A 25,095-nucleotide genomic window follows, 5' to 3' on the forward strand; every position below is an offset into this window, starting at 1 on the left:
TTAAAGTACTTACTACTAAACCTTCCAGTAAAATAAGAAGATGAAAACGAATCACCAAGTAGATATTATTCCACGAATCCCAAGATATACGGCGGTGGTTCCAGAATATTATTCATTAAAGAAAATGAAATTTGACCTCTCCACTCAAGGGTGCAAGGCTTTTTCAGAATCCCAACGGAATGGGAAAGTGGGCCAAGCAATTTTCAGATTTGTGGCGTACCTATTAATGTCTTATTAAATTGATTAAAAGACGATTTATGCTTGCAATCTTTAAATAAAACCTTTGATAATAATAAGGCGCACGAAATTTAACTTTTATTCTTAGACTTTCTTATGTCTTCCATTAAACGCTAATGTATATCTCTGAGGGAATTTGATAGAAGATTATTAATTTTAATAAGTATTGCTTACATGGTTAGTAACTTAATAATATAAATGAAGTAGGTTGCACACCTACATCCAGTTGTACAACTGATCACTCGCAACTTGAACACTCCATACACAGATTTCCGCCTTAACGCGTAAGTGCGAGCGAGACAAACAGCCCGTGTGCACTCCCCCTTCCTCCTTAGCGGCTTACGACCAAAGCCATTTGGATTAAAGTAGGATCATCAGACGGAGTGAGGTAAAAGTCTCCACACCATACACAAAGGCAGTTTTGTCAGTATCGCGAGCATTGCCCGCCGAGGAACGGCAGTTTGTATCAAAAACATGATATCAGCTTACTTCCACCGCATTTTTCGATAATAATAGATAGTACCTGCTTGGTACCATGGAGCAACACGGGCCTCCGGTGGTAGCTTACCTATTTACAATCAGAATAAATAATGTGTATGTATGGCGTGCGCAAAAAAAGTGGATTTAGTTAAGTTTACGTAAACACAAATTCATTCATACTTAGAGCCTGTATGTTTTTCATCTAAATGACTTACTTATTAGACACATAATCTAAACATATAAAAAAAGTAAAAACTAATTTTATACTCTGTTGATAAAACAGTAAAAATACAACGCCATCTGTATAATACAGTTGACAACGTTTTGCCTCCGAGTGTAATAACTTTGGCGGGTGAAATAACAATATTTAAATTCAGCATTAGGAATGAAAATTAAGTCAAAATGTATTTACTTTATGAAAATTAAATATTTTTTTGTAATTTAATGACTAATTTTGATATGTGACTGTTAAATTGATCCACGATTATCACAATTAATTATATTTTCACTGTATTAGTAGTGGCATCTATCGTCATATCTTCGAAAAAAGTATTGCCATCTGTCGGACGCCGGTCGCAACATTACTTTAGTTCACATTCTTGTCGTGGCGCTCAGAACCCAAACAATGAATTCCAACATGGTGGCAATGTGCTACACGGTTTGAAAATGCAGGTCGTGTCATGCTTTGAAAAAAATCATTTTATACTCGAATTTGGTGGAAAATGTCGGACCCTAAACGTGCTACGCTCATAACAGTGGGTGCTACAAAAAGTGAGAAAAAAATAGTGAATAAAACAGTGAGACTTAACATAAATTTGGTTGAAAGCAACGAAAGTAAATATCCGGAGCTGAATTACAAGGAACTAGTCATTGCAGAAGAAGTAAGTTATAACAGAAAATCATAGCAACTTACGCAACCATACTGGTTTTCCAGCTCTTTGTGATGCAGGGGATCAGCTAAAAAAAAATCAAGTCATCCCATTTCGCGGTAAAGCAACAAAATACTGTTTCCTAGGAGCCCTGCACAGATACATTTTAGGATACTTTTTGCTTACGTTACACAGCTTTGTATTAGGTTTGTAATGTGAATTTGCGTCCACGGGCTGTACGAGAATCCCAGATATCGGTCGCCATGTTTGCAACAATCTAAAAGATCGTTGACAACCTGGGACATCATATTGAAGTGTAATGTTTTGATTGTAGATCATCTGATTTAGAGATGTTTTTGCGCCAAAACGAAATAGTTTTCCAATGTAGAAATTATTATAATGACACGCCTAATGTTTGCTGACGACTGCAATAACCTGCTAATAGGAAATAAAGACTTGAAAGTTGTTTCAATGACCTAGGATAACCTATGATTTGTCGTGTCCGGTAACTGATGGGTTTTAGGTTACTTTCTATCTGAAACATTATAATAATCGTTTTTAAATGAAAATATTAACATCTGTGTTTATTTTACTTATGTATTTACGGCCATATGTTTATCATATTGCAAGATAACTATTGTATGTGTGCATTTCTGTAATATAGCTGTCCTGCTCACACGTCACCTAAAGGATAGGGATTTTTGCAATATTGCAAGGATTACTGATTAGGTATTAGCTAATGTACGGGTTGTTTGGCTATGTATTTATTTATTAAGTTGAAGGGGAGTGGTGCCAAACGCTTTCGCTTGCGAAATGCAGTTTGCTTGGCAGAGGAAATCGCGACCTTTGCTTGATATGACGATGTTTTTGTACCTTGTGGTCTCTTTTATCGATTGTAGACTGTATAAATAGTACATAAGACGTATGGAGCTGTTATGTATTATGTTCTAGTGTGTCTGCCCGCTTTATTTACTTTTCGTAGTGTGTGTGGGTGATAGATGGAGGTGTTTTTAGAGTGCGCTTTCTGACGTTCGGTGTTTTCGCGTAGATTTCGGTTGATCTTTATTTATTGTATGGGAGGGCGGGCGAGTTATAAATAGGTGAAGTAGGTATAAATACGAAATTAGTATGGTTAGGTTGACAAACTTTTTTCCTAAATGAGTAGATGTTTTATCTAGTTTTTTAATGCGTAGATATTTATTATTAATAGCTTATTTATTTAACGTATTGAGTATATTGGAGTATTATTTATTTATCTGGATCACTCGGCGATAGTTGTGGTCTATTTTTGTCAAAGATAACATAATCACTTTTTTGGCATTAGGTACCTACCTATTTAGGGTTAAAAAGTTTTCGCGTATTTATGATCGAGAATAAAGTGTCACGCGGTAGGTATTAAGCGTGCGGGGAGGACAATTTCAATGCGGGGGGAAGGGTGGGGGACGGGCGTGCGTAATTTATAGGTGAATGAATGGTCTTGCGCGTTCGTGCGAATTTCGATTAATAAATGCGTTGAGTGTGTCTGTGCATGACTGTACTTTTTTCTTTTGACGTTTAGTACTGTTGGACATAGTTTTTACGCTTTGTTGTCTGTACCTACCTAGTATAGGTTTTTAGGCGTTTTATGTACTTAATATAAGATACAGACCTATTTAGTATAGTAGCTATTTATTTAACTAAATAATGCATACTAATAAAATAATAAATAGGTTCATTACCTATTAATTTATATGGTATTATTATTATAAGTACTGAAATTATATTACAATTACATTATACCTACTATCTATACCTAATTCGCCCCACCCAGTAGGTAGGTAGGTATTATACCTAGTAGGTAGGAAAGTAAATTATAACATTCTAGGTAGATACCTACCTATCTATTTAACATCCTTCCACCATTTATTTTGTAAAAAGATTTCATTTTAATCAAAAACTATATGAAATGGATAAAGTACCTAAGTATTTAGGTAGTTACTACCTAGGTACCTACTTATTAAATGTCATTATAGGTTATGTATGTACCTATCCTATCTATGTATCCTATCTATGTATGGGCCTATAACGAATGATAATTAAATTAATATGCCATCTACCTAGATGCCTACATACCTACCTAGGTATGTACCTACAGTTTTTTTTAGGAATGTGGCCTGAAAAGTTCCTCATAATAGGTATTAGAGTTGATATTTACTTAAACTTAATAAATATTAAGTTTGTCAAGTAATAATACCTAAAATAGAGAAATGAAACGGGAAGGATAGATTTTATCTAGTGACTAATTTAATTTAGTCAACAATGCAATATGTAGGTAGGTAGGTATGTATGAGAGGCAGAGATAGAGTACTCTCGGTAATAACATGGGAAATATTAAAAATAAAAAGGTCCACACCACACCAACCTATCTCACTCACAATTTTTACCAAAAAAACAAGTGTCATATCATAACTCATAAGTAAATAGGTAGGTATGTTATATACAGGGTGGCCCAGAAGTTCACGTTCAAAATGAAAAATTGGATAGAAGGGCTCATTAGCTACCAGAAACACCCCCATGTATGTTCAGCGATTATTTACGGTTTAGGAGACCCATTTTGTACTTTTTTCTAGATTTTCTACCTCACTTTAAAAATAATCATTTTGTCGCTATCCATTTCTTAATAATTCTTTTATTTTACTTTATAACTATGCCTAAGGATGTGTACCGCTAGGTGCAAAAAGAGAAAAACAGTCAAATTAAAGATAAAAAAAAAGTTATTGGAAGTCAAAGTGAGAATTCAACCAAAAATGTCTTTTATCTTGCTCCTTTAGGTAGTTTTAGGTGGGTAATCCTATGTGAGTGCTTTACTCACCCATATTTTACATTATTATTAATGAAGGACTATTGAATTATTGTTTAAATGTTAAAGTTATATTAGTTTGATTTGATTTGGAGGACTTTCCAGACTATGTACAACAAAAACAATATAAATGGCATTGTACAGCTTTAACGTGATAAGTAATTACTTGTTTTCTCATTACTCGGGTACATAATTATACAAAAATACCTACCTACATGTAATGCCACAAGCATATATAAAAATAATATTTGCTTGATATTTGGATCACATTATGTATAGAATTATGTTGCTATCTAGGTATATTGCTTCTCTTTATTTTGATCAGAATAACAATTGGTGGCAGATGTAATTGTGCCAAAAACAAAGATAAAAGATGCATACATATGCTTAGTAGGTTAAACGTAAGAAAATCTGTATATTTTTGAGAAACAGTCTGGAAAGTCCATCACCGAGTTGACTATCTTATAGAAGTAAGTTAGGTGTGCCATTGCCACAGAGATAAGAATGTTTATTTTACTAGATAGACCATTAAATCATTTGTTACAAACAAAAACAAGTAAGTGATAATACACAGGTGATCTATACAAACATTAATTAGGTACCTAGGTATGCGATGGAAGTAATATTTTTTTATCTATTTTTTTTTTGAGGCTTGCTACACATCTTTTTTAGAGTTTCAATCCACAAAAGGAAAAGCAAAACCTTTTACATTGCTTGTAAAAATACAATGCACAAGCTGAAGTTTATATCTTTTTTCTCATCTTTTTCTTGCAGAGAAAGAAGGAAAGGAGCAAAGTAGAGAATGGCAAGACCGAAGGACTGAATCCATTCTCAGACAATGATGATGACGTGGAAAGAGTGGCGAGGAAGTTTGAGCAGAAATATGTAAGTTATTATTTTATCTATGTGGCACACCGGCACACCCCGGACACTTCATACAAAACACCTCGTTATACACAGACACTACACATTGACGTTATCGTACACGCGCATCTGTGTGTGTGACGTCTGGCGCCCATACGATTGAAGACTGAAGTAACACCGATCAGGATATAGTCGTTAGCTTATGTTATGTTATTTTATTAATGTAAACTATATTGAGATAGTTGATGACTAACAATCTCAAAACCGAAATCAAAGTAGATGGCAGAACCCTGGAATTCGTAGACGAGTACATCTACTTGGGACAAATTATATCCTTCGAGGACCAGACCAGCAAAGAAATAGACAAAAGAATTGCCAATGGGTGGAAGAAGTACTGGTCTTTGAAAGAGGTAATGAAAAGTCCAAAGTTATGGCTAGGAGTAAAAAGAAAGATCTTCAACTCTTGTATACTACCATGTCTGACATATGGATGCGAAACTTGGGCCCTAAACAAACAGCATAGGGAAAAACTAGCAAAGTGTCAAAGACGGATGGAAAGAAGCATGCTTGGTCTAAAACTCAAAGACAAGATACAAAGTGAAGAAATTAGGACAAAAACTAAACTGACTGACGTTCTAACTAGAATAGACCAGCAGAAATGGAGATGGACCGAACATATTCTAAGATCCAAAGTGGAGAAGTGGAGCCAGACGATTACCCAGTGGTATCCACGAGACGGTGCCAGAAAAAGGGGTAGACCGAAAAGGAGATGGGACAATGAGATCAAGATGACTGCGGGCCCTTTCTGGACAAGAGCGGCGCGTGATCGCCATCATTGGAAAGGATTGGAGGAGGCCTTTGCCATGAGGCACTCCGAATTAAGAGATTTAATATAAAGTGAACTGTAAATAACCGGACAATGTTTCGGAAGCAAGGCTTTCAAGAAACTATATTGATTAATCTATTATAATCTAATAATTGTAAGATACAATTGATTATATTGCTATAATCGATTGTATCTTATTGTAGATTTAATAGTTAGTAATGCAATTATTTTACAATCGATAGTATCGATCGATTATATCTTACAATTATTAGGTTATAATAGATTAATCAATATAATTGTAGAATTTCCAATATCGACAGGCTCAGGCAGCCGCAGGTACTATTGCAATATTAGATTATTGAGGGGTTTAGAAAATAATCGATTTTTAATCGGGCAACACTAGGAGATTGAGGGCGACGACGCCCGAGGGTTACAGAAATTATATTTTTGTGTCGAAAACATGCAATTATAACTTTCAGGGTGGCAAGAGCACATACGGGCGCAAAGGCCGATCCAAGCATGATGACTTTGCTGATATCGGAGCGGGCTACGATGAAAACGACTCCTTCATTGACAATACGGATGGGGTATGCTTTTTCTATTATTTATTGCACAGTTACAGTTAGTTAGAGCCTACCACAGCCCAGTTGGTAGAACGCTTGCACACTAACTTTAAGGTCGCAGGTTCGAATCCAGCACAGGCCAATGACCAATGATTGTCCAATTTGTTTTCGAATTCATGTTTGGATCATAAATGATTATCACATGCTCAGCGTTGAAGGATAACCGTGAGGAAACCCACATTCCCGAGAAATGCATTTTTCGAAGGTATGTGACGGGGGTTGGAAGGTCAGACAGGCAGTCGCTACTGTAAAATACCGGACCTGTCAAATCATCAGGTTAGGTAAGCGGACCCTGTGTACAAGTCAAATAATTAATCGAAGTCAATTTATCCGTGGTATGTTTCTGTGTCACACTGAACAAAGGTCGTCCCTCTTCCACTATTCGCTATTCATGCTTTTTTTTCTTTCCATCAATGGCGTCAGATTCTCTTTCCATTTTCTATTTCCTACCTTTGCTGCGACGTACCCATTCCGTGGGCGCGTTGTCATGTCTATCCGGGTGTACTTATAAACATGGCCGAACCACTTCTACTTCGAATTTCTGTCTATTTATCATGTGTTTTTCATAAATTTCCAGTACGATGAGATGATACCGCCGGAATGCGACACGTTCTATGGAGGCTTCTACATCAACAGCGGATCTCTGGAGTTCAAGAACGTGGAACACCCGTCGTATGAAGATGAACCCCGTGGGAGGAGGAATAAGGTTTGTAAAACCACAGAATACTCTACAGTCATACCCACTTTAGAGCCCTGTCGCGTTATCATATTTGGCATTTAATGAGACTTACGGTTTAATTTGTCGAAAAAGTTAATGTGATACGGTTTGAAAGTGTATACTACAGAAAGGACTTCCCCTCCCGAAACCACATACCGTAGAAGCAATCCCCGCATACTAACCACAACTCTACCCTCTCATTTGCCTTGGGTGTCTTATGATAAAACTTACAAAAGTTTCCTATCCTACTTCTTGTCTTCATGACATCACACTGACACCTGGGTTGCTCGGGTTGGTCATCCACCTCACAACCCACATGATAGAAGAGGAAGATTAATATTATAACCTACTGCTGATGCAGTAGTCACTCACTCACTATGATTAGTGACACTGGTTTGCGCACTTTTTCTTTTTTTTAATACCTGTAATCAGTCGCAAGACTTTAATTAGATTTGATGTGTGATTATGATTATTGTTTAGTTACAAGTAAAGCACAAACAAAGCATAAACAACCTCCGTGGTCTAGTGGTTAGAGCGTTAGGCTCACGATCTGGAGGTCCGGGTTCGATTCCCGATTGGGGACATTGTCGAAATCACTTTGTGAGACTGTCCTTTGTTTGGTAAGGACTTTTCAGGCTTGAATCACCTGATTGTCCGACAAAGTAAGATGATTCCGTGCTTCGGAGGGCACGTTAAGCCGTTGGTCCCGGCTATTAGCCGTAAAAACACCTCCACCAACCCGCAGTGGAGCAGCGTGGTGGAGTATGCTCCATACCCCCTCCGGTTGATTGAGGGGAGGCCTGTGCCCAGCAGTGGGACGTATATAGGCAGTTTATGTTATGTTACAAGTAAAGCAACCAATGCCATCATCTTCCATAGTACTCGGCGCCCAAGAACATCCTTCCTTTTGAGCCTCTTCACCCTGTTTAGCTTCCAACAGCATAGTTGCTAAAAAATTCAAATTCAAATATTTATTGCATTCCATGTAGTACAATGGGGTGTTACATAGGCATAGGAACTAAAACATGAACCCTGTAGGGCACAGCAACGATGAAAGGAAGAGAGGAAGTGTGTATTAAAACTTATCATTTAAAAATTCGTCTACAGTATAATAGCCAAACACACACAGTACACACACACACACACAACACACAGTATAGTAGTAGTGTGTCTACAGTATAGTAGGGGTGCTAAGGGATTTGGATGGTTACTCAACCATTCCTTATGCCTTTTGTTGTACTTTTTAATTTCATCTGTGATCGTTGGCATGTCTAGGTATTGATGTACCTCTGAGTTACGAATAAACCAGGGCGCCGCGCATATAGTCTTCAAGATATTGTTCTGAACCCTCTGAAGACTTTGTATATTGGATTTGCTGGCGGTAGACCATAGGGCGATTCCATAGAGTCAGATTGGTTTCAATATTGCAGTGTAAATCATTAGTTTATTGTTCAAAGATAAAGCTTGCGCACTTAACCACTGAATTCGACTTGTGAGTTTGATTGAATTCCTATTTGGATTATGTGGTTTACTGGCTTAGTGCCAGAGTCATGGCAGTAGGCTGGCCCCCTATTTCGTCGGATGATGAGATTTAAACATAGCTGATGAGAAGTGACTGAATCATCACCATAGTATGCTGTATGATGTAATGTTTTGTTATGTAATCACAATGTATATTCCTACAGAGGCGAATCTCATCAAGCAGCAGCGAGGAGGATTCATCGGAGAGCTCATCAGAATCGGAGAGCCAGGACGAGAAGGACGCAGCTAAAACTATCGCTAATGGCGCCGTCGATTCGCATAAGACTGAACATCGGAAAAAGGTCAGTTGACGCCCCTAGCTAGTTGTCCCAAAATCAGTGTTGAACTGTTCCCTAAAATCTATAAATAAAAAATGTCCTCCAGCTCACCACAGCGAGGCAAAGTCCCCGGAATACTGGCCACGTTGCCTCTGCACCGCCAAACTGACAATTTGGGCGAAATAATTGCCAGCTCTAGAGCCTAAACATTGATCAAAGTACACTTTTTTTATTGCAGAAAAACAAAACCGTCGATATGAAAAAGGCTAAGAAGATCCGCAGGACAGATTCCTCCGCCGCCACTTCTGGAAAACAAACATCTGATGGTAAGTCCACATTTATTGATACCCTCACTCATACAGATTGACCTTTATGTTAGAGAGGATACAATTCCTCAGTGAACTCATACAACCTGGGATGGAAAGCAGCTGGCAAATCTACAATTCTTACATACATAAACAACCTATATACAGGGTGTAAGTTTTTTTTTTTTCATTACGATGTCACTGACCTAGGTATGGATATATAAAAGCTGACTACTTGATTGTGTCGATGCAAAAGAGGAAGAAATTTATATATTTTAATTTTCTTTCAGACAACGCACACGGAGACGGCGAGAGCGATTCGCGGACGTCACAATCTGACTCACTCACGTCAAAGCCCAACCCTAGTTCTGAAAACGCCATCACTTCCGATAGTTCCCGGTATGTTCATTTTATAATAAGGTATTTAAATCTAATCTAAGAAGAATCTTTATTTCGCACCACAACTTACATAAGGAAATATGAAAGTGACAATATAAGTAGATGACAATGGCAAAATAAAAACTATTAACTAAATGTTCAGTTGTGGCAGACTGGTGCCCGAGATAGGCAGTGAGCCTGTGAACCAGGCCTCCACTCCTGACCGCGTCGTGCAACACGGTTTAGTGCATACAATTAATGATATTCGCATATACATTGTGATAGATGTCCAACTTGGGATCGAAAACAAGGAGCCGTTACAAAAGCTCCCTGTGTCATTGCCCAAATTATGGAAACAAGGAATCATTCCTTCCATTCCAGGAGTACTTAAAAATATCTACTTGTAGTATAGGAAATATGACAGGCATAGAGGGGCAGCAATTCCCCGAACTGGAACCATGTCACTGTGGTCCTGTGGATCAACGACTTGCTTCTCAAGCAGGAGGCGCCGGTTTGAACCCCGGTATCGGACTTGCACCAATGAGTTATTTATTTTAAGTGCTGTTTTCACCATGGTATAAGAAAACCAGGTATGCTCAAAACTGACAGCCAACATTTCAAATTTAGCCCAGCTGACGTCATCCCACACTGCGTTGCCATTTCGTAAAAAAAAATACGATTAATGTGTTTATATTTACTTTGCAAGGAAATTATGAACTTTTAGTAAAATATTTACTTTACTTACAGTTTTAATGATTTTTATATATATGTGACAAGTAATAGTAATGAAATAATTAATTAGTCAGTAATTCACTTAGTTTTCAATAATAAAATTTACTTCCTTGGAATGTTGGAGATACCAATTTAATGGCAATACAGTGGTAACACGTCATCAAAGGGCGATGCTAGCAATGGCGGCTTGTCATAGCATTGAGCATACCTGGTCTTCTTATACCATGGTTTTCACAAACACAGTTGCCTCGGCCATTATAAACGGCGATACGGCTCACCACCTATCACGTTGATCTAACAGAATGCTCGGTGAGGTGTGGGTACTTAGTTCATCTTGCGATGAATGTACCTCTGACTGCCAAAATTGGGATATAGTCATGAGCTTATTTTATATACTATACACTGCCTACCCCTTTGGGTATACAGGCGTGATGCTATATTACGTGTTTATGTTTTGGCGGCGAGGGTGTGCTGCCACCAAAGGATGTTTTCGAGGTACCGAACTGAGCATAGTACCCCGCTAGCCACAAGTTGGTAGTGTGACTAGGGATCGACGATCCAACGGTGTTATGTTGGAAGTTGTATATGCGTCTTGCTGTGTAAACTTCGATATCGCGTTTCACGACTGTTTGAAGACTGTATTATTGAATGTGGCGCCATCTGTTGCACGTGGGCGGAACTAGGTGGCCAACTAGTTGGGTCCGCCACAATGTAGTTCTTATGTCCGTTGTGCTCAATAAAGTATTTATATGTCTTATCTATTTGGGTGAAATCCGCTTGAAGCTATATTTATTCAATAGACCATCTTATTTGCAGAGATGTAGAGGCGAAATCTGAAGTGAAGTTGCCGCCACTGGTGGCGACGATACTCGACGAGTTAGAAGCGATGGTCAGCCGGCAGATGGCTGACAAACCCAACGCCACGCATAAGGAGATTGAGGCGCGAGCTGAGCCGCTGGTTGTCAGGTAAACTCCTTTTCTCGTGTGGGTTGTGGGGTGGATGACCAACCAATTGAGTGCAAAAGCACGTAATGCTATGTAAATCCGTATAAGCGTACAGTGGGTGGTTCAATCTGCAATATGCACCTGCAACCGAGTACAGAGTAGCCAAAGAACAGCTACATCCACTGTACATCCAGGAAAATGACATTATCTGTACGTCTGGGCTGGCACAAATAGGTCTTTCTTCTTCTATCGTGTGGGCTGTGAGGTGGATTACCAACCTCAGCAACCAGGGATTACCAACCTCAGGGTTATTACAGAGCCTCCAAAGCATTTTATAATTTATTTTTGACCCAGTAAAATCTGGGAGCACGCTAGTGCCCCCGCCAAGACGAGCAAAGCGAAGCGCAAGGGCAGACACTACCTACCTTTTCTCAAAACGTTTCGCGACTTTTTGAACCCTCATAACTCAGGCTTGGATTATAGTAGATAAACTAAACTTTCAGGATATGTTGCCAGCAGTGGACTTATTCCTAGAATGTATCATCCTAATTTTCATTATTCTAACGTTTTTAGTCCTGAGTATCCGTTGCTCTAATGATTCTTTATCCTAGTGAGGCTCAGCCGCTGGGGGGAGTGGAGAGTTGTCTGTACGTATATTCCTTACATTATAGCACTACTATACTTTCCTCAGGCTAGAACAGATCCTCACGAAGTGTTCAGCCGAGCAGCGCGTGCGCCGCGTGTCGTGGACGCGGGCGGCGCGGACGCTCAACGTGTCGCGCGCTAAGCTGCTGCACAAGGTCAAAGCCTTAGCCGCCACCGACAACAGGAATGACCATCGTAAGTTGAACGTATATTCTTTATTGTACAGTCATGAGCAATATAATGTACCCACTTTAGAACTCTGTCACACTTACATATTTGACATTTAGTGAGACTTACAGTTCAATTTGTCAAAAAAGTTAATGTGACATGGTACCAAAGTGTATACATATTAATGCTCGAAACCGTACGTAACACTAGCTCTATCCCATTCTTGCACTTATTGTAAGTGAAGGACGGAACTAATTTAAGAGCTCTTAAACTAGGTTAAGCTTGTGTTAAAATTAAGTGCGCAATGCAAACAAATGTTATATAGCAATATTGCTTTTACCGATGTGGCCATTTTAACCCCCAAGTTTTCAAGTCAGCGGACAAAAATCTTCGAAAATATAACAAATCTACAAAAGAAAAACATTCACAAAATCATTGGTTTTTTTTTATTCCAGCGCCAACTACCTCCCAACCTCCTGCCAACTCCACACCAGCAGCTGCGCAACCTGTCAGCAAGCACAAGATTGATGATGGCCTTGGTGACTTCGACCCCGCGAGGCTTACTGACGCCGAGAGAGAGGCCAAAATTGTTGATACTTTACACAGGTGTGTGGCTTTATATTTATTTAAGTTAACGGCCTCCGTGGTCCAGTGGTTGAGCGTTAGGCTCGCGATCCAGAGGTCCCAGGTTCGAAACCAGGTGGGGAAATATGAGAAAAATTATTGTGATCCCTAGTTTGGCTAAGACATTACTGGTTGTCCGAAAGTAAGATGATTCGTGCTTCGGAAGGCACGTTAAGCCGTTAGCTGCGGTAATTACTTAATGATGTGAGTTTGTAGTCGTCACTAGGTTCCAGTTTCTACTTACTATGTAAGTAAGTAGTTGTTACATGAGTCATGTCAGGGGCCTTTCGCTTCTGTAAAAAACCGGATCTGTCAAATCTTCAGGTTAGGTAAGTGGACCCTGTGAAAAACGGGATAATGCCAGGGAAAAGAGAGGTTTAAATAAACTGTTCTTTTCAGGTTAAAAGTGCTGATAGAGGAACGCAAGCCGGACATGATGGCGAATTACAACGCCGAATGTGAAAGAGTTCAGGAAGAGAGGTAAATACATCCATACATACATAAACAACACACATACTTCCCACTGCTAGGTACAGGCTTCCCTATAGGCTACAAGATTATTTATTTATCCACAATTTACATAGACATTAGAAGCAATCCCAATTCGACTATGTAATGCAATTGTACTTAAATATTATAAACTCAAGAGTTTTACAACTAAGTCTGTGAATTTCGTTAACGAACACGTAAATAGATCGATGTCAGTATGGAGTTCGCAGATGGTATTAATAGTATTTAGTGCGCGTGCTACTGGAGCGTAGCTGCAGAGGTTGGTGCGCGCAGTGGGCACCGCAAACATTGTTTATTTATAAAAATAATAAAAGTTTATTTCGGACTTATAAAAAACATCCATATTTGTTAGTAACATTACAAACTTACATCTAGTATTAGTAACAAATAAGTAATCGAGGCCGGTTGGACCCACGATGGCGGCAGACTATATTTATTTGACTGCGTGCAGTCGTATCCATCGGGCCAGCAACCGTGAGTCCCATCGGTCCCCCTTCGCGCGCAGGGTGCTGATTTATGTGTATGTATGTATGACTTCACAGGAAAAAGATCCAAATCGCGTCAGCAGCGGAGGGGGCCCCAGTGGTGGAGAAGCGTCTTCCCAAACGTCGGTTCCCGTGGTGCCCGCGCAGCAGGGCGCTGTTGGCCACCCTGGTGCGGCTGGCGGGGAACCAGGACGCAGCCGCGCTGCTGCTGGCCGTGCGGGCCCTGCCGCTGTTCCCCACCGGCTTCGTCAGGATGCCCACCCTGCTACGACAGGCCGAGTGAGTATACACCTCCGTACTAGCAGCCTGATACTTGATGCAAGCCTGGTGATAACAAAACGTTATCGGAAAAATAGGTAATTGTTTTTTACCTTACCTAATCCTACCCTACTGCTGGGCGAACGCCTTCCCTCAATCAACCAGGAGTATCTTTCCGGACGTATCGTAAAAACCGACAGACATTAACAAAACACATGATAGGAGGGACCATTATGTGGGCCAAGGGTTGAACACCTGTCACCATATGGTTCAACATATCCTTAACATAGTCCCAACCTACAGACGATTGCTGCTAGGTATGACTTGCCTGCGGTGAAACACTTCATGGTGGTTTTAGTGAGGCAGTCGTGATTGGTCGTGTCTAGTGTGCCAACCAACTATCAGCTCAAACAATGTGTTTGGGTGTATTTCTTATTATTACTACTAATAACATAGTTTCTTAGTTTCTTTTTGTGACTAACAAGTGGCCCCACGTTTTATGGTAAATATAAAATAAAAAATATCCATCTTGAGACAATTGGGTAGTTTCGTAGGTCGAAGATAAATTATGAAATTTGATTACTAAATAAAGACAGATCTAAAGGGAACAAAAAGTTTGCTCCTTCCGTCCTGCATTACCGTACTGACATTATCTTACTTTGAAAACATTCTGGTTCAGACTATTAGAACCACACATACCTCATAAAATCTTTCAATACTACTGCTACTAATTTCTCTATTCTCCCATTTACAGCCTCAGCAAAGAAATAAAAGTGACAGATGTGAAACGGCAGCGATTAAACTCTACATCACAACCGGCTGCTGCGCCCACAAGCGTCATACAACCGCCGCAAAACTTCCCCGAACCCATACACTTCCCCAGCTCTCTCACTGTCACCACTATGAAGAATACACTCGACAAAACAGAATTGTCCACCGTTACAGATGAAAAGGACAAACACAAATCAACATCCATATTCGGCAACATTATCAACACATTCTCCCTAAGCAGAGACCTAGTAGTTGTAGAGAAGGATGATAGAAACAAAGAAGTTATAGAGAAAAAAGAAGAAATGTACATTCCTCCAAACAATATTGGCAGTATAACTATTACGCCTGTGCCTAGTAGTCTGCCGAAGATAGATAAAAAAGTCAATAATACATCAGATAAGCAACAAAAGGAAGGTTTGATCCGGATAAAGTCGCCAGCAGCATTGAATGAGATGATTCATAAGCAAGAAAAAGTGAAAGCGTTAGAGAATATACATAAAAGAGACAAGGATAAGCATAAAGACAGGAAGGAAAAGAACCACAACAATTCCGTCAAAGAGAAATTGGACACTCCGTTACACATAGATACAAGTTACCAGCCGAAGCCTAAAGAACCGACTCCAAGCCCAAAGACTAAGGAAGAAATCACTCAGAAACAGATTGAAAACATGAGGGTGGTTGAGAATAACATACCTAGGCCTGGGTTGGTGCCCGTTCATCACTCCCCAACCTTTGCAAAACCTGACAAACGGCCTCCGGACCTGAAAAAGAAGAAGGATTTGGTGATAGTGTCTGACGTTGATCCGTTAGGTGACATACAAACGGAGCCACTTTCAGTGGATGATAGCAGTAGTGACGTTGAAGTGGTCGAAGAAAAAAGTGATAAAAGTGATTCAGTGCCTTCTAAAGACAAAGTGAGTGTGCGTGAAGTGAATCACAAGAAAGATTCAAAAGACAATAAAAGGGACAATGAAAAACGTAGTGATAAGATGGATGAGGCAACAAAAGAAGATTTCGATTCCGTCATGAAGAACCTAAGGGATTTGGAGGTTAGTGAATTTTCTTTTTAAAGTTTGCTCTTGAGTGTACTTAAAAAAAAATGTACTTTAGACAATTGCTACATGCTACATTTTATGACATTGACTCTAGAAAAACTATTTGTGAAAGAGTATAAACTGTTATGTGAAGAGAAAGAATCTTAAATTACGTCTATACATAAAATACCCATAAGTATTGTAGTAGAAAACAACATTAATAGAATTGTGAAAAAATTATGCACTCAAAATGTTTCGTTGGCATTTGGCACCCATTTTGTCGACATCCTCATAGATAAATAATAATAAAGAGGGAAACATTGCACACTGCTTGTAGACCTCATTTTAGTTCCAAAATTATATCTAGATGGCGTTACTTGGTTTAAAACAAAAACAGTTTGTTGGTACCTAACCGACGAAAACTCCGACTCTTACTGTTCTCTAGACAACTGAGTCAAATGTAAATTATAATATATACTTATCTACAAATAGAAGTAAGTCTAAGATGGTCAAAAAATAACCTCATTTTTAGTGACTTATTTGCGAATTATGGCTATGAATTATGTAACAATGATTACGACATTTGAATGTTTATTGATGATGTCACCGTTCTGTATTCCGCTAAGAAGTGCCAATGTTAAATGAACCGATTTGGCTATGTTGTTATCTAGCCTATTATCAACTCAAGCTTTAAACTTTTTTTATACTTTTTCAGCATTCTCAAGAAGCACCAAAATTCAACAGTTCCTATGGCGGAGTTATAACCAGTGGTAAGTCTTGATAAATTCGCAAACTTATAGCACAGGGTAATAATGCAATAATGTAAAGGAATATTTATCGTTAACTAGTTAATGAAATATGAGTCTTATCTAGGTGTTATTAGCTTGAATTTTCCTTATTTACTTACCAGACAACATAGTCTGCCTGAAAACCACTTTAGTGCTTTATGGTGACCACAGTTTTTTATATGTTTGAATTTGGAGAGTTTTGTAAAGATTATAATTTGAAACTCAAGACTGACTTTTCTATAAAGTTACCTAAAGTATTTTTTATTATACATCTGTCCGCACCGCACTGCACGTTCCTATGTTTCTACCTTTTTCTGTCACCTAGAACCATCATAAGCTAGAGCGAGAAAAAGAGCGGGCCGATAGCCTCGGCATTTCCTCGTGCGGTCGCGTTATCTCGCTCTGGCAAATGGCGATTCTGAGTGATAGAAAAAGATAGAAACATAGGAAAGTGCGGTTTCATGCCAGATGTGGTTCAACCCTTATGATTTCTCGCAGCTAAACGCGAGAAGAGTACCAGTCAGTCGTACAACTCACGGAGTACAATATTTGGAGATTCTCGCTCAGACAAAGACAAGTTGTAAGTGGTGGCAATGCACTCACTGCTTGTGTAGGCTTCGCTTGACACCTTCACTACACACTGCTATTGGAGAAAAGAGTAATGGAAAATGTCGATACCTATAAAAAAAAATGCCATAAGGACGTCAAACGAGATGTTTCCGTAAAAAAATGTAATTTACTCAGATTTTGTTCTTGATGATTAGGCAGCATAATCTCACGATCTTAGCCTATCTCTTACGTGGGTCAAAAGAAAAACAATCATATTCTAAGACGAAAAACAACCTGTATTCTAAGATGTTGACTCTAATCTTCCTCCACTCGACTCAACCTCAGCTTGGCATTTTGGTATTTTAAGTTGACATTGGTGCTAATTCCTGTAAATACCATCTAATTTTATTTTAAGTTATATCTGTCATTTTCTTATCCGCCGAAAAGGAAAGGGACGGGTAATCGACAAGCATAAAATTTATGGAACACACGTCAATTTTAAGCACAAATCTAAACCAACCGTCTAAAAATTTTACATCCGTCAATAACCCGACACAGTTAAATAGACAGCACGTCAAACGGATTGCATACCAGCGACGTACCTTTTGATTCGCCCGGGTTATTCATTCATTTACTCATTCTTCCTAAAATTAAGAGCTGTGAATCATCCGTCCCGTCCGTCCCGTTTTCGACGGATATGAAAATGACGGATATAACTTAAAATAAAATTAGGCGGTGTCTGCAGGAATCGGGGCCATTCGTTCACTATGTGACATATGGTTTGATCCGAGTGCCCTCTGCACCGGTTCCTAGGTGGTATAGCCGAGCTGCATTGTGTGACGGATGCGGCAGAGACTTGGTTAGGGGGGCTTCAGCTGGATATATGATCCACGCAGGATATTTTGTTTTTGTCTGCCATACGCAATAATAAGTTGAAATTTACAAGAGGACTTCACTCACTGGAGTCGAGCATATCATTGGCAGTATGCTAAAATAAATGACGCCATGCCACGCAGCCTTACCGGAGTAACCTCGAGGTAAAGTTGAAGCGACATCTAAGAATATCTTGAGCCGAGTTCGAGGTCTTTTTATGGTCGCCACAACTGAAAACGGAGTCAAAGAAGGTTCGAGTTTAGATCTTAGAAAACAAATGTAATATTTAAGTTCGAAGTAAATTAAACATTTGTACTGAAATGTCTTATTAACGTCCTTCTACTATATTTTTGGCACCAATCAAATCTATAGTTTCCGGAGATTTAAAGCCTGCGATTGGCATCTGCCAATCGTCATGCGTTCGTATTGCGACGTTGCCGTTCCGTGGACACATTTTTGTTTTTTCTACGCAACATGCAACCAATTACAAAAGCGTGCGCATGACATACGGTTCACGTGGAGAGTAGGCTTTATGTACTAGAAAAAACGAATAACTTTGTTATGATAAGGCATTAATACTTAGCAATGTTGTTTGGATCATAAATGATTAACACGTGCTCAGCGGTGGAAGAAAACATCGTCAGGAAACCCACATACCCGAGATTTGCGTTTAGAAGGTATGTGACTTAACCTGTATTGGGGATTTTCTCTTCGCGGATTAGAAGGTCAGACGATCGCTTCTGTAAAAAACCAGACCTGTCAAATCTTAGGTAAGCGGTCCCTGTGAAAATGGGATAATGTTAGAGGGTTGATGACTTAGCCTTGTCACTACATTCATTTATATTATTTTTAAATATACAGGTATTAAACCGAGACTTTTCAAGTAGCAAGTAAAATTCATGAGAACAAAAATTGTTTCTCTTGTCTTGGAATCACCAAGATAAATCAGTTGCTCTCTTTCACTGCCCTTTGACTCTTGTGAACTCTATCACCTATTATGGAGAACACTGCAGAACCATCTTTGATTTACTTCGATTATGTAAGTGGTATTAACTTATAACAATATACTTTCTATGTATTTATAGACCTATAGATTTAAAATATAGAATTGGGTAGTTTCCTAGGTCAAAGATAAATTATGAAATTCTGATTTACTACATAAAGACAGATCTAAAACTGTCAAAAACATTTTCTTTATTTAACCTATTTATGAATTTTATTAATGAAAAATGCAATAATAGTAAATGCGACGTTTTGTCACGTTTTTCTATGACGTTACAGGTTGCTTTTTCATACAATTTCCAGAGTAATTTCTATTTTGGCATTTAGTAACTGATTTGACTAGTTGGAAACTAGCCTATTTAAGCAATCTGGGCCCGGTAAGTCTTTAGATTGTGAAACCCAATCATTAGGCTGCCTGTCCATTGAAGCGGAGCGAGCTTGCGGAGCGGTAAAAGGGATAAATATTAACCAATAGGATTAACCAATCTCTGGCCACTGCAGCTGAGCGGAGTTTTTATGCAATCCTATTGGTTAATATTTATCCGTTTCACCGCTCCGCAAGCTCGCTCCGCTTCAATGGACAGGCAGCCTTATCGTAATTAAATTGACATTCGAAAAGGTATATTCAATTAAATTGATTATCTTATATAGGTAACAATGAGTACGAACTTAATGATGACGTCACTCGGACAGTATTTCCATACAAATTCAATAGTAAATTTTCGTTTTGACGTTTCGTAGAAAGTATCTCATTTGACTAAGTTTTAAAATAGCCAATTTAAAAGTTGTTCGTTTTCACTAGTATATTTGTCTCTGTAAACGAGTAGAATTATTTTCCATTACTTTAAGTCGTATGGCTCTGTAATATACTCCACTTTACGTCGTTTCTTCTATTAGATTTGTTTTTAATTACGTTTTAGTTGCTGCCATTTCATCACCAACTTACTTCACTAGTCCCTTCATTGATTAGTGTTATTTATTACTTATTAATATACTTACCATCATCATTAATTTATGTTCTTTCTTTTGTGGTTAAAATATCATTGTTTTTGTTGGCAACATTGGTATTAGTGTTGTTCCGAGCCGCAAGTGTCATATCGAAGCTAAGGAGCATTATAAGCTAATTGTATCGTTTTGGCATAGTATTAACACTAGAAAAAAACTGTCATTTGCTTAAAATATATCTGTGATCGATGTTGCCAGTGTACATAAAAATAAAGTTCTGTGTTCAAATCTAAAATTTATTTGAAAAATATTTGCAAAAAAAATTTAGGTCTACCCTAAGATTATCAAGTGCCCTAACACATTAAAACGTAGATCCATAATAACCATAAACGGAGTTGGTGGAGGAATGTTCTTCGAATAAAATAAACTATAGTTTGCCATAAAGATCTATAGAACAGTATGATTGTTTCAGAACAAACTTCTTTGAACAAAATGGATGGATGTAATGCCGTCACCGGTGAGTTAAAAAAAAATAGTTTTCGCATTAAAAAAAATAATTTGCTATTAAAATTGGTATCATTATATTGCCTAAACTTTTGTAAATGGCTGACATCTCAACTAAATAACCTATTCCTGGATTAGAAATCTTATTAAAGGTTATCAATGTTCATTTGAAAATGTGGGTAGGTTTAAAAATCAGACCAAAATGTATAGGAAATTAGAATTCGATATTTAAAATATAGAACCCAAATCGAGCTCGTAATATTATTTCGAAGAACTTATTTACGGACTGGGCTAACATTGTAAGTCACTTTGTATCATTAAATCTAACCCACGGAATAGAAGAAGGGGGTTGGAAAGTCCCTAACGCGTTTTTTGTGTGAGTTCTCAGTACTCTCTTTTCCTACTCCTCCCGCAAACAGATAACTACGATGGCTCTACTGCTTCTCAAATTCCATAGCCACATTATCGGCAATGTATATTTTGTGTGACAAGCTGTATTATCATACTAAGGTTTTTAGCTTTAATAACCTTGCATAATAGTCGATACTTGAGTTCTTGCACTGTGGGTTATAATAATACACAAAACGACCTTTTTATATATTGACGCTGACTCCTGCAAACAGATATATTATGTTATCTTACTTATACTTTTCGTAAGATACTGGATACAAAAGTTTTTTTTTTGATAAATAGCCGATCATACTAATGTTTTTAGCTTTCCTGTGATAAGAAGGAATCTCCTTGCATAATAGTCGATATTTGTCTTTTTTACCCTGCAGGTTATATGTAAGACACAAAACGACCTTTTAATATGTTTTCGCGGAGCTGTCGTGTGGTCGTAAAGTTTGCGGAGGAGTGGAGTGCAAAGTTGAAGTATGAACTATTTGCTCGCGCTCCCTTAGCCTTTCCAACCTTTTTATTATATTCCGTGATTAAACCCTATTACATTATATGATTCATCGAGCACAAAGCGTCGGGATTGGGCGATGTAATAAGTCCATCACAGTGGGCGGGTCACAGAACATTACAGGCTGATCACCCGATTGTCCGAATGTAAGATGATCCGTGCTTTGGAGGCACGATAAGCCGTTGGTCCCGGTTACTACTGATGCAAGTATTTACACCATTACATGAGCCATGTCAGGGGCCTTTAATGGCGGCTCTATAATAACCCTAACACCAGGGTTGATGAGGTTGGTAATCTACTTCATTACCCACACGGTAGAAGAGAAGTCGTCAGCCGACGCGTCAAGCTCGATGAATCACGTAATGCCATAAGGCATTTCATGTTTTTTATAATTTTTCACTAAGCCCATATCTCGCCATGTATAAAGCCTCTTTAGTCACGCCATTTCCTTAATATTTTCACCTCTCATCAATCCATTGCTTCTTGGCCTATCACTAATTAAATAAATATTCTATGGAATAATCTAGAAAATGTGCTATTTCTTACAGGTTGACGTCACAAAATCCAGTCTACAGTTATATTATGAAATGAAAATATGAGCGTTGTTGAATCGATAGTCTATAGTCCACACGGGGCTCTCAACTTGTTGTTTATGAATGCAATGCTCCAATTGGGATTATTTTGAAGATATTTAAAAAAGAAAAATGTTCGTTTTAAACAACATGCAGGGTCAACCTCTTCGACCAATAAACGCAGCGAATGCTGCTGTAGATAGACGTTGAGCGGCTATTGGTCGAAGCCTTCGGTATAATCCGCACCGCAGTTCATATAAAAAAGCAATATATTGCTATTTGACATTTGTTGGCATCGCCCATTTACTTTTATATGTACAAATATCAAAATTGCTATATATTGTTTTTTAGATGAATTGCAATGTGGCCTTTTACCCACTGTCATAAATCAAAATCAAATTCAATCTCAAAAGTCAATCAAATCAAATTCATTCTATAACGTAGGTCGTAGAAAATCAATTTTACTTTACTTTTATTTTAACTTATTAGTCTTATTACTATCGGCCCATTTACGGTAATGCTCTTCGGCCAAGTAGTATGTTATCTGAAGCAAATCTATTGTCACGTCGAAAAAAATGGTTATCCTCTAGGGATAATTATTGTCTTTTCTTTTTTAGAGAATAAGTTGCCTTCGTTAAACGTTCTAATTTCATGGACGATGTGATGAAGCCGATTTCGGCTTCGGTGACTGCTTCAACTCCGACGTTCATGTGCTCGCATGTGGCTTATATAGCCAATCTTATTGGAAAACATCCTCGCACATAGCGGGCATGTGTGCACACCATTTAAATTTGTATAATTGATTGATTAAGCGCCGTCGATGTTCAAAGTCATGAACTTTGGTGTGAACCATTTCATGGATAACAGACGTACACAATTTAACTTTGTTTTTGAATATAAATGATGACCCTTGTTATTACACGCAGGCACAACACATCTTCCACCCATTATTATTCTGTTCAAAACAAAGAGAAGCATCATAGGTAGCGACGTTTCTATACTATATCTGATCCAAATATCAAGCAACTACTATTTTGATATACGCCTCTGCCATACATTATATGTTTAGTAGGTAATTACGTTACATCTGTACAACGCCATCTACATTGATTTTGGCGAATGTAGCTACATTACAAGCTTGTACCCTCATTATACCAATCCCATAATCAATAATGACGAATTAAATTTACCTAAATGAAATTGCATTTATAAACACAAGTGTAACACCACTCTTGTTGTACACTATACATTTTAGGTTTGTATAGAACACTGTATTTTGCATGGTATAAGAAAACCAGGTATGCTCAAAAGTGACAGCTAACATTTCAAGGTTAGCCCAGCTGACGTCATCCCACCCTGTCTTGCCATTTTGTAAAAAATAAATTACCCACGACATGTTTTTATGTATACTTTGCAAGGAAATTTTGAACTTTTTGTAAAAGATTTACTTACAGTGTTAATGATTTTTATTAATTAAATAGATTAGTAATTCGCTTAATTTCCAATAATAAAATTTACGTCGTTAGAATGTTGGAGATACCCAATTTAATGGTAACACAGTGGTAACACTTACGTCATCAATGAGCTAGCAATGGCGGCTTGTCATAGGATTGAGCATACCTGGTCTTCTTATACCATGGTATTTTGTATAAATAACTATGGTATAGTATTTTTACGTTCGTGTAACTAAATACTGCTCCACATCACCAAAAAATGTATTAAAATAATTTTTCAAAAGTAGAAAACGTAGACTGAATCTATATATCTAAGATTTTTTGCGTTTGTAATGTAGTAACGATTTTTATACACGATTTTGTAAATACGCTTAAGAAATTGTGAGTGAAGCAATAATTGATGTTAGAGTTCATTTTCTTTTTCAAGCGGCAACATTAAAGGTGATTACGCTACACGATTGGTGCAGAAACCAGTGTTGCCATTTAATGGTAAGAAATTGTACCATTTACAGTAAAAATCACACACAAAGAAGTCCATTTTGACAGCTGTCAAACTCATCGCATACTACCCCGGACACTGCATACAAAAATTGTATTCTTACAGTGTGCGCGCAAATGCGCGAACGAGACAGGCAGTCAGCGCGCTCTCCTTATTCCTTAGCGACTTACAGCCATTTAAAAGTAAGCCCCAGAGGGGGTGAGATCAACGCCTAATACGAATTGGTGCGGGGCAGAGAGTTATCGTTCCATTCGTAGTATTGTTTATTCTATGCTTATAGTAAACGAAAACCAGTATGGGGAATTAAACCTTAAGAAAACGTCACAATGGACTTGACTTGTGACTGTTACTTTATCTTTTTAAAATGAGTGAGCAGGGACGTTACAATGGCCACATCGAAGCAATTCATCTGTTATTTGACATTTGTTTGCATTGCGCACTTTATTTTTTATGCGCAAATGTCAAATTGCTTTCTTTGATGAATTGCTTCGATGTTGCCATTTTAACCTCCCTGTATATTTTAGCAACAAGTTTGTTTATTATTTTAAATCTGAATTGTTTAAGTGGAGCAGTAAATTATTTTATTACATAAAGTTACTGTGAGAGTTATGTTAGGTTTTATTTATTAAGCTCCTATTGGTTCCAAATACCTAATTATGAGGATGTACGTATTGAAAGATTTTAATCCAAATTCCAAATTAAGCCCAATGTATAATTATGAATAATAAATATTTATAATAAATAGATTGTTTTGTTGTTATTTAAAGGACTCGAACGTGTTATCAGGGATGTGCCGTTATAAAAATGTGTTTTAAATAGTAAGGACACTTGCTGCTTTTCTTTTTCAAAATGTTCTTTCTTGTACTCTGGTCTTGTCTGACCTATTTTAACA

General features: G+C 38.0%; 1 protein-coding gene across 4 annotated transcripts; it reads left to right on the plus strand.

The window, feature by feature from the left end:
* Positions 1-1,363: 1,363 nt before the first annotated feature.
* LOC126375643 (ubinuclein-2) lies at positions 1,364-24,949 on the plus strand. 4 transcript variants are annotated; one of them, XR_007567630.1, is made up of 17 exons: positions 1,364-1,598; positions 5,200-5,310; positions 6,595-6,702; positions 7,316-7,444; positions 9,142-9,279; positions 9,494-9,581; positions 9,851-9,959; positions 11,487-11,636; positions 12,307-12,455; positions 12,884-13,034; positions 13,452-13,532; positions 14,105-14,326; positions 15,060-16,125; positions 16,826-16,880; positions 17,397-17,478; positions 22,227-22,358; positions 22,400-24,949. XR_007567630.1 is itself a non-coding variant. In XM_050022673.1 (17 exons), exons 1-16 carry the CDS (start codon positions 1,440-1,442, stop codon positions 20,771-20,773), a joined length of 2,832 nt encoding a protein of 943 aa, XP_049878630.1. In that variant the 5' UTR covers positions 1,364-1,439; the 3' UTR covers positions 20,774-20,784; positions 22,227-24,949. The 4 variants fall into 4 exon arrangements, 3 of the variants coding, with proteins under 3 accessions (XP_049878630.1, XP_049878629.1, XP_049878631.1); XM_050022673.1 differs by adding an exon at positions 20,740-20,784 and having other exon boundaries at positions 22,227-24,949; XM_050022672.1 differs by having other exon boundaries at positions 22,227-24,949.
* The last annotated feature ends 146 nt before the right edge of the window (positions 24,950-25,095 follow it).

Source organism: Pectinophora gossypiella, chromosome 19 (assembly GCF_024362695.1).
Source record: "Pectinophora gossypiella chromosome 19, ilPecGoss1.1, whole genome shotgun sequence".
NCBI classification, from domain to species: domain Eukaryota; kingdom Metazoa; phylum Arthropoda; class Insecta; order Lepidoptera; family Gelechiidae; genus Pectinophora; species Pectinophora gossypiella.